Source organism: Candoia aspera, chromosome 2, assembly GCF_035149785.1.
Source record: "Candoia aspera isolate rCanAsp1 chromosome 2, rCanAsp1.hap2, whole genome shotgun sequence".
Lineage (NCBI taxonomy): Eukaryota > Metazoa > Chordata > Lepidosauria > Squamata > Boidae > Candoia > Candoia aspera.
Window position 1 is genome coordinate 50621013 of NC_086154.1, and position 11204 is coordinate 50632216.

The 11204-nt window shown below is 39.3% G+C and overlaps 1 protein-coding gene across 3 annotated transcripts in view; it reads left to right on the top strand.

Moving 5' to 3' along the window:
- The window catches only part of CARD19 (caspase recruitment domain family member 19), a 39861-nt gene extending 29144 nt beyond the window's left edge, over nt 1-10717 (top strand). For all 3 annotated transcript variants that reach the window (XM_063291791.1, XM_063291793.1, XM_063291792.1), the window contains 2 exons: nt 413-484; nt 3879-10717. In XM_063291791.1, the coding sequence (XP_063147861.1) occupies nt 413-484; nt 3879-3994 (188 nt within the window). In that variant the 3' untranslated portion in view covers nt 3995-10717. The remainder of the gene's footprint in view (nt 1-412; nt 485-3878) is intronic.
- The last annotated feature ends 487 nt before the right edge of the window (nt 10718-11204 follow it).

An 11204-nucleotide genomic window follows, 5' to 3' on the forward strand; every position in this document is an offset into this window, starting at 1 on the left:
CCAGTCTGCAGGGATGTTGTGGGAGGCGATATCATTATTAGCCCCATCGCATCCTCCTGGATCTTTACCTCTATGCATGGGAAGGTGAACCTGTAGAGCCAATAGGAAAAATGAGGATTCCTAAGTACAGTCATTGCAGAAAAGGCCTATATAATCACATAGCCTCTATTGGACTGTATTATTTCACACTGTAAACAGCCATGAGAAGCCAAACTTGTTTTATTAATAGAGGATTTAAATCCCTGAAGAGGTTTTCTTTTTACTCTTTTGCAAGTTTTTAAAAAGGCTGATATTAAAAAAAGTTACAAGGAACAAAAGCATTCATGATTCTATTGCATTAGGAAAGAATGGTGATGTATCATCAAATGTGAAGAAGAAAACAAAGTAGCTGCTCTGTTTTTTTCTTTTCTAGGTCCTACGTTCTTTCTTGCCTGCTTCAGTGTTGCTGCAGGGTTAGCATTCTTCATGTATTGCTACAACCCAGGTACAGTAATAAAAGTTTGATTTTTCAGAGGAGCCGAGCCAATTTAAAAGGGGGCATTATCAGATTCTTTAGCTTTCTATCAGACACATTTTAGCAGAATTCTAACCTCCAAGAAGGAACTTCTTGAAAGCTGCTAATCTGTGAACACTCAGTGACATACTTCATGATTGCTGTACTGACTTGGCACCTGTCTGTACTGTTGGAGGGCTGGAAATAAAAACTAAAGATGACTTCTTATGTGTATGGTATCGTTGAATGGAAAATCTGCAAACAAGCAGACTCTCAGACAGTTTGGGGGTTGATGTTCAAACAGTTCAAGCAGCTTTGTTGTTTTGTCTTCTTGGAGGGATTTCTGAAAGCAGGCAGGAATTGTTTATATACTCTTGTTTTATTAGCATTTTCCTTCCACAGTTGAATGTGCAATAGACAAACCAATAAATCTTGATTATTTCATAATCAAGATCATAATCAATTCATCTGATGTAGTGGTTAGGGTATCAGGCTAGAAACCAGAGGGCAGTCAGTTCTAGTCCTGCCTTAGGCACAAAGCCAGCTGGGTGACCTTGGGCCAGTCACTCTCTCTCAGCCCTAGGAAGGGCAAACCACTTCTGAAATCTTGCTGAGAAAACTGCAGGGACTCCTGGCAAGATTGACTCAAAGGCACAAATGCACACATACATATACTGTTCACAAATGGAGGAAAATTTGTAAAGATGAGAGAGGGGGAGAAGCTACACATAAAGGGAGCTTTGACCTTATTTTGACTCTTTCCTGGTCAATATAGTATCTGTATTGAATATGTGTACATCCTGCATTCTTGTCTTCTATTGTGATTGATATTGTAGTTATTTACAGGTAACTTTACTTGAGGTTCTAATCCATCTGGAAGACACCAAGTTGAGAGAGGAGCTTTAGTTGTTCCCCAATTCATTTAATGTCAGCTTACATTTAGAATTAAATCAGAAGTTCAGCCTGAGTGTCCAGACTATATATATACCCTGGTCACCTCACAATTGGATTGTTGCAATGTGCTCTGCATGGGGCTGCCCTTGAAGACCACCCAGAAGCTACAGCTGGTTCAAAATGCAGCGGCACGAGCAGTAATGGGTGCCTCTCGTGCCCGTGTGTCACCAGTGCTATGCAAGCTCATTGGTTGCCAGTTGGCTTCTGAGTGCAATTCAGGGTGCTAGTTATTACCTATAAAGCCCTGTATGGCTTGGGGCCTGAATATCTGAGGGACCGCTTATCCCCAACTGTTTCTGCTTGCCTAGTATGATCCAGCAGAGCAGGTGCGCTCCAGGTCCCCTCCATTAAATGCTGCCATCTTGTGGGAACGAGGAAGTGTGCCTTCTCTGTTGCAGCCCCTGCCTTCTGGAACAGCATCCCCACAATGATAAGGATGGCACCCTCTCTCCTGGGGTTCCGGAAAGCTTTGAAAACCTGGTTTTGGTCCCAGGCCTGGGGCTGATGTTTATTATTTGTTCAATGGCCCCTGTTTTGTGTTCTTGTTTTTGCCATCTATTAGATTATTTTAGCCTGGGCTGCCTGTGTGATTTAATGTTTTTAGCTGTTTTTATATTTCTCCTAGTTTTGTACACCACCCAGAGTCCACTGGAGTTGGGCTGCCAATAAATTTAAATAAAGAAATAAATACCACTTTGGAGTAGATTGGAATAATCTACTGGCCTCATTGTCCTGGTATGGTGCTGCTGTGGCTCTCTCCCTTTCTCCATGTTAGTTCCAGTCAGTGTTGATAGGGGTCAAGAAATACTATGCAGGGTCCCTCAGGGCTTGCCAATCATGCTACTCCCATTTAACTTCTATGTGAAGCCATGTAGAATTTTCTAACCCTGGGTGGAATAGCTCTGGGTGGAATAGCAGGGTCCCTGACAGAGCTGGTGTGTCATTTGGGGGTCCTCTTGGACTTCAAGCTTTTGCTTGAAGAAGCGGTGACAGTTGTGGACATGAGGGCCTTTGTATAGATTTGTCTTGTGCACCAATTGTGTGCATTCCTGGAACAGGAAGCCCTTCTTACAGACCCTCATGTTTTAGTCACCTCACAGCTGAATTACTGCCATGTGCTTTACATGGGCCTCTGGTGAAGACCACTGGGAAGCTACAACTGGCCTAGAATGCAGCAGCATGAATAATTATAGACATACCTCAATAACCCATGTAACATGACCTGCACTGGTTACCAATGGGCTTCTGGGTGCAATTCAAGATACTGATGGTGGATATTTGCAGGACCATTTCATCCCAAACGTTTCCACCTATTTGATAAGATCTGACAGGATTGGCATGCTTTGGATCTTATTAATTAAACAATGCCACCATATGGGATCCAGGAGGCATGCCTCCTCTGTTCCCAGGCCTCTATATGGAATAGTATTCCCCACCCCACTCCAGGCCCATGTAGCCCCGAGCCTACTGGCTTTCAGGGAGCAGCTCAAGACCTGGCTCTTCCAGCAGGCTCTGAATTAGATTTAGATGTGGTCCCTCTAAACACCAGCAGTGGTATATTGCTTCTGATTTGTTCTTCTCCTTTGTTGTTGTCTTTTTAATGGCTGGTTTTCTTTTGTTCCAGTCCTCTGTAAACCACCTAAAGTCAGTGACGGGGTGGCCTTAAAAATCAAATGAATACATGCATTTCAATTGATGATTTATTAGGATGTGATCGTTCCTGTACTGTTCTGTGCTGGTATGGGTGCATATTGTTTCCTTGAGTCAAAGCTGAGTCTTGGTGTGGGCTGGGCAAGCAGGGGAATACGTGCAACTAAAACGCAAAGCTTTACTGAGCATGTCCCAGCAAAATCCATAGTTTTCTTAAGCTCTATCCACTATTGTCATAGGTTGATTTCCTTCTCCTATTCACTTTTTCCTATTTTATATTGACATTCCCTTGTGTTATTAGAATTCAAAGTTTTGATTTTGATAGCTTGCAATCCAATTATTATAATTTACTATTCAAATTATTGTAGACATTCATACATTAGCAGTCTTGGGAATTATCTTTCTTCACAGTTTTGACAGTGCTAAAAATGATGTGTTTTTGTGTCCAAAATTGGGAAGATAAGATTATTGGGATAGGTACAGAACTCAGGAGAATGTCTTGCATATCTATGGATAAAGTAGTTTTTAAAGTAACTTGATTTACAGGTTTGTCTGTTTAAGACCAAATAATCCATCCCTCAGAGTTGGCTTAAAAATCCTTCTGAAGAAGCCAATTTTCATTATGTTGTATAATTGATTCTCCTTGGGCAAAACTTTAGCAAGATACTTTTGTGAAATAATATTTTTTGAAGGAAAAAGCCAATATGCTTACATACTGGATTGACATTCACTTTTTCCCCCCTACCTTTTGATCCCATTCCATATTATTGTTTCATTCTAGATTCCAGAGTCCTGGGAAAAGCCAAGAAGGTGCTGGGATTTTCCCCAATCATCATAGGAAGACATGTTAGAAACATCTGTATGTTATACATGGAAGATTCATCAGGGAGACAGTAAGAATGAACAGGCTGCACAGGCCAGCATCAAATTTCCCTGCCAATAGCACGGGTGCTTTGCAAACCATTACCTTTTCTTATACCAAAGATATAGCTCAGTGGCTTTAGCAGTCTTTGCTGCTTCAAAGGGCTTTCAGAAGATCACTTATATTCGCCTTTTACTCGTGGAAGTAGATCTTTTTATTTTTGTACAAGCTTATTTTTTAAATTATTTCTCACCCTGATAAAATACATTTTAGTGCAAACAAGCATTTTAACATGCCCTAATTCACTGCAGAGTCTTGAGAGTCAAGCCATGTATATATACACTGCATTTTGCCAGTTTCCGTTTCAAGATGAGCAGAAAGTTCCTGCTCAAGCTAGTGCTGAATGGTGGAGCCCTGCTGTGTGTGTCCATGGCTTGTGTGCCTGTTTATTAAGAGGATAATGAACTCCACATGAAAGCTATTCCGAGCTGCTCTGCTTCACTGAGGACAAACAGGAGTTTTCCACTTAATATGAGTGTCCGCCTTGAGTGCTGGTGATAGAACACATCGAGTTTGGTATATCAGCTAATCCATTAGCAAGTTTTTACGAACTGCTCTTTGTAAATAGCAGAAGTAATTGGTATTAGACAAGAAATAATGTTTGAAACAACACCTGAAATGTATAAGCAATTATAATAAAATGCCAGGTACAAATGAACCCAAAGCCTTATTAACATATGGAGTGTATGGTTTTATTTTTAAATGTTGAAATAACTCTTATGTTCTTTCTGTTTTTAATAGACTCCAAGAGATCAGTGATATGAATAACCTAGGCAAAAATAAGCATTTGTCAGATATCTGTTTCTTAGTCCAACTGTGTAAGATTTCATGTTATGTGAGGTTCCAGAGAAAACTTAAGTGTGTGGCCAAGAATTTAGCAAGGTTAATTAACTTATTCTAAAGAGTAACTGAGTGTGTCAGTCTGTTGTAACTAAACATGAAGGGTACAGACTACCCAGTTTATAGTGGCATATGCTTCTGAGGACCATAATCTGCTTCACACATCTGAAGGATTCTGTTCCATGAAACATTTCATTTTCTCAGAAGCCCTTTTCATGTGCAGGTCCTGTATAGCAATTTTATGGTGCATCTACACTATGTCATCATCCTTTAGCCCATGTTTTATTTCCCTTCTGCCTTGCCTTTTTTCACCTCTCTTAACAAGGGTAATCTATTTAGCTGGAAAGACTTAAGCACATGAAACTTCAAAGGTGTGGTATAAGGTAGGGCACTATATCTTTAGAGGCAGGGAGTGGCAACACTAGTGATAATGCTCTTTGTTCTTCCTCCCTCCTCTACCTCTCTTTCCTATTTCCATGAATTCCTCAGTTGTGAGAATGCACATTGGATTTGTACATGCATCATTTTTTCTTACATTGGAATTCTGAATGTCAGTACATTTGTACGCTTGAAGTTAATGCCACATCCCACCTTTCCCTGATTTTCACCTTTGATATTCTGAATAGGTGGAATCTTTTCTTATGTGTATGTAGAAGACGCCATCCATCAACTTTGCAACAGATGCTTTCCAAACCATTGTTCACATTAATCTTCCTTGGTTGACTAAGGAATGATTCTTTAGGGCATCACAACTCTTTGGGGGATTGAGTGGAAGGTGCTGACCTTTAAGTATTTTGAAATTCCCAAATCCACTTTTTTAAGATGGAACAGGTGCTACACAAATGTACAAAACACCTATGTGCCTGGTCATAACTGCTACTTCCTTTGGGGAACTGAAGAGGAAAGAGATGGGTGGAAAAGGGTTGAAATGAACAGGAGTGGCCAATAGCAGGCCGAGGATATTCCACCCTAGTCAGCACACTGAAGGGGATTGTTTTACAGTAAACATCTTTCCAGTAATCATTCACTGGAAATGAGTTGTGCAGGAACTGCACTGCAGCTTTTCAAGCAACAGCAACAGCACTGAAAAGCAGCAGCATGCAAGAGACACATCTAAACACAGTCTTAGTCTTTAAGTTGTCATAAGGCTCTTCATTGTTTTGTTTATCAGGTAGAGGCCTGGTTCAGATGAAACGTTAAACTATCATTTAGTGTCATTATATATCCACGTTTTGAGTTCCCATACTCCCCTCTCCTTTTCTTGCATGGCCATGTGGTATAAGTCAGAAGCTCTTATTTTTATTTTCAGTTACCCATATGTTGTTATTGTCAAACTGAGGGTATTGTATACCACAGTTTAAAGTTGGCTTGGTTTAGGAGAATGTAAGTAAAGTCCTTGAGTTGAACTCAACTTTATAGACACATTTATTTTGTTTTCTTGGCAACACTACAGACGTTGTTTGCTGATGTCTTATTCCAGAATGGTTTTTCAATTTCCCAGTCTAGTAACAACCCTGGAATTTCTTGCTAGTCTGACATCCAAGAACTAACTAGTTCCAGTCCTGATTAGCATGTTGAGATCAGCCATCTAGCTGGGCAGGTTCAAAATACCATAGCTAACTACAGTTTAATTAAAAATGCCAGCCGACGCATACAATCACTGCACAGCCATAGCTAGAGAGGGGAGGACTGATGCTGTTCTCAGAGCCCAGTTGTGGCTTGGGCTTGAAATGGATCATTCCCATAAACTGTAGGAACCTGTGGATTAGCCACAGAATCTGACTTTTCATGAATTTAGAGGCGCCTTCTGAAGAGAAAATAAAGTGGTACAAGCAGGGAGCAGGGGTTGTTACAGTGGTGATTAAGGTGCTTGCCCTGCAACTTCAGCAGTTATCCAGCTGTGGTTTGTGTCTGCCTCTTGTTAGGGAAGTTCTGGGTGAATTGTTTAGCTAAAAATGAAAGAGTTTCTCATCCTGCCCTCACAGCTAAAAGATGGTATCTGGCAGAAACTTAATCAGCATGTATTTCCTTGAGCCACCACAGGATGGTGGGAGAACACTGCAGGATACGCATGAGTAACTTTGCATTCACATGTGCAGAATCTTTAAAAACGGAAGTGTTGGCACAGTGGGAGAAATAACGCTGTACCACTGCTCAGACTCAGACCTCATCAATTTCAGAAGAAGAACACCTTATTTCTAGTGTATAGAATAATCATCTTTGTCCAATTGCCATTTTAAAATAGGGGATTTATTTAGAAAAGAAATATAGCTTGTTTTTGTTTCAAAGTCGACTGTAGGAAGGCAGGAATTATATACCTGAGAATTCATGGAAACCTTTGCAACATCAAAGCTCAGTTAAAAGATAAAGTGCAAGTCAACTTGGAAGTTTAAGCTATTCCTCCAGTTGGATATAAAAGTAGTTCTGAACTCGTAGGCTGGCTATATGATCAACCAACTCTATAAAAAGAAACCCTAAAATGTACATACTATCATTCAAGTAGCTTTTAAAAAGATAAAATACTTTCCTCCCTCTCTTTAGCCAATATTCAAAAAAGGTAATAGCGAGTCCAGTTCTCTAAAGCAAGTCCAGTTTTCTCTAAAGAGAAAAATAAAATCCCATCTAGAGTATTCTGATGTTCAGTTATATACAACCCACAAATACATGACATTGAAGTGTACTTAACATGTTATTTATGCAGGATAGATCCTCTTCTTTGGATGCTGCTTAATCAGATCCTGCTAGCATCTGCATGAGAAATTTATCCTAATGGTAGACTTGATGATGAAAGAGTCAAGTGCAGGTTTTGTTCTACCCTGAACTGGCTTTATTAATCTCCTATTCTGTCTTCCAAGATTTTGATTAAATAAGATGTATATAATGTACCGAAAGTCTGGAAGAGTCTGTGGAAATGGGGCATCCATCACAGGAACATACTGTTTCATGTTAAGTTGCAAGTGTTTGCTGAACAGGAGAAATGAAAAACTACAGTACACTAAATCCAAAGAGCACATCAGCTGATTTTCTCCGTTTTCTGTGATGTGTTCCGTATGTTAATGTATTTATTATTATTATTATTTTAATCAGAATGCTAATTATCATGTTCAGTTCAGTTAGGTTAATTTTTTTCATTATGTGAAATAACATGGTTGATAGGTGAGAATTCTACAGCTGCAGAAAGCTAGCTTCCTCTGACTGGTAGTGTGTCTGTTTCTGTGTCTATGTATATGAAGGAGCCAAATAGATAGCACTGAATGCTCAAACCAATTAAAAATTACAGTGTTGACGACCCAACCTGAAATGTGAGACTGAAAATACATAAATGTACCCAGACCTTTTCCATTCCCCATAAAGAAATTCTCAGGAGGCAGTAACATTAGACCAAAGAGGTCCAGATTTTTTTCTTTGATTAGAAAATCAGATTTTTGGAAGTCCCTATTTTCCAGGAGTAGTCGACGTGCCTATAGCCATCACTCCCCCACTGACAATTCCCTTAAGGCCCACAAGGCTCCCTATTTCACCTTATGATTCATTTTAGATTCTTTTAATTAAATAATAAATAGGAAGCTGGCATTGAGCACAGCAGTAACCTCTAGTGCCACTTAAATTTGAAGAATGCTTTTTGCAAACTAAGCACGTTAAAAAGTAAAACATTGTGGTGGGTGCTAGAGACTGTCCAGAAAGAGCAAAAATAGGTTTAAGCGTAAAAAGCATTCTGCGGGAGTGGTAGAAAGCAAATTCCTATTCAACTGTGCAATGCTTTGGATCTGATTTGAAAGAGCTGCTTCAGAATGTTCAGGAATGTGAATGCAGATGCTGTCGGTGATTCGTGAACGCAGCCGTGTCTGTGCTTTAATGAGTCACAGGTAAATGCTGTGTTTGTGCTTCTGCCCTTTGCGATATTTCTCTGCCAACCCAGTCTGGAGCGTTGCATGGCCCTAATACCCTGGCCATGCTACTTATTGAATAGTCTAGGGCAGCCTTTCTCGACCTTTTGACCCTGGAAAAACCCTTGAAATATTTTTCAGGCCTCAGGGAACCCCTGCACATTCAGGCTCAAATATAGGCCAGAAGTTACAAAATTACTACTGTATATTTGTTTCATGTGTAGGCCTCTATATATGCATTAACAGTGTTCTTAAACTAAAAATAAGAATGAAACTTACCTCTTTGCTGTGAAGTTGCCTGAATTTGAAATAATTTTTAAAATAAATTCTGACCTCTCACGGAACCCTAGGGTTACACAGTACCCTGGTTGAGACACCCTGGTCTAGGGTTTAACTGAATGCACTATTTAAATGTTATGTATTATTAACTCTAATTTGACTTAGGTATAGAAGATTCTTTAAGTGATCAATCTGTTTTCAAAAGGAAATAATGCCTTTCAGATGACTCTAGATCATGATGCTAGCAAATCAGACCTCTGGTACGTGGAAGAGAACAAAATGGCATGTGTAGTTGCTGTGTCTGCTGATAATGCCAGCCGTATTCTCTACATTGCTCAGAGTGAATGTAATAGCTGTATGATATACATGGAAATTGCTACATGTTTAGCTTAATTATTCAAATTATCCAATGATGGCCTTAGATATTTTCTGGACCAATTTTAAAAGTCTTTGTTTCTATTCAATCCACATAAATATAATGTGGATGGTGACTTGAAATCCATCAATTCTTTTTATACCAGATTTCAGGTGATACGTTAGCAATTATGTGGCAACCTCACATATTTTTGATCATTTTTTAAAACAATTACCTTTTAAAAGGGTTTTTAGGGATACAGAGAGAAAAGGACTTAATCTGTGCCATGCTGCCCACAGGGGCTGCACTGATGCACAGCATGGTTTTCAAAGACTTTGATGACAATATATTCATTGGCATAAAAAACAGAAATGTTTGGAACTGCTGCTATAGATTAAAAAATACATTATCAAGAGATATGCTGAAGGGGATGACAATTTTAATATGAAGACAGTTGTCCAATTGATCTACAAGGATTGCTTTGCAATAAAAGAATAGATATCTCTTAGGGCTTTGCGGTGATCTGGATTTGAATTGGAAAACGGATATTATCCTTTCAGAGTCCTGTGGCAAGTGGGTCATCATACAAACTGAAAGAAAGAAATGTGATTCTGAGTGTGCATGAGCGCACACTTCACATTGGTCTTTTGTGTCAATCCAAGGAAAGATGTGTTCTATTTCTGGCCAACATGTGTTCTTGATCACACACAGGAGCTAGCCAATCATACTGTGCTACTGTTTGAAATTTGCAGAATTGCTCCCCCACCCATCGCCCAAAGTCTCTGCCTCAGGGAATCAGGTAAAATGTTAAAATGTAATGAGGGAGTTTACAGGAAAAGGTAATAGGAATATGTTGCATTAGAGGCAGCATTCGACTGTTTTATGCCCACATTCCACTTACTGCAGGAATCCCAGGATTTTATAACAAGGAAACCATATAAAGAAGTGTCAGTGTGTATTAAGTGTGTATCAATATTAAAAAAAGAAAAGGAAAAAAGGATTGGATTTTGGGGAATTTGTTTTTGTAATATAATATTACTATTTTATTTTACTTTTAATCTATCAGTGGAAGGGGGAAAGATCAAATGAAGTAAAACAACAAAAAGAAAAAGAAATGAAAAATAAAAATGCCTGTTAAAATAAATGTACGTACAACATTCTTCTCAATAAATGTCCAGTGTGAATGCAGGTTCTGGAGGAAGTTTTGCTCAAACTGTAACATGTGCATAAAATCCTTTCATTCTTATTTATAAGCAGTGTTTAATGTACTTGGTTGTATGTTATTAAAAACTTTATGTGTAGATAAAATTAAAATTCTCAAACCAAGTTAAACATAATCTCATGACTTGCAAACAATTCTTTTAACAGGAAGACCATTAGCTCCTCTTTTGTGTTTTATCGCAGAACTGAAATAAAATAACTCAACGGAAGGCCGTTTCTCATGCAGTTGGGTTGGGAGGCCAAATATATTGGAAGCCCCACAAGGGTTACCTAGAAACAAAAGGTTCTAGATGCAAAGGCAACACAAATGCAGTCCTCCAATGAACACTGTGCTTCAGATCATTTTGAGACAGTATTTCTCCAGATACTGTAGTGGTTGTAGAGCAGGTCAGCACAACTCACAGAGGGGAAAGGGCCACATTGATAAGTTAAAAGTAATAGCTGGCCACACAGGAATACCTCTCATGCCAATCAGCTGTTTTGCAGGTAGCGGAGTGGGATTGGTGATACTGGCAAGTGAGCACAACAGAAACGGGACAGTTGCCACATGGGCTCCAATGCTTGCAAAGGAAAATCAGAGGCCATTCATTGTGGAAAGGAACA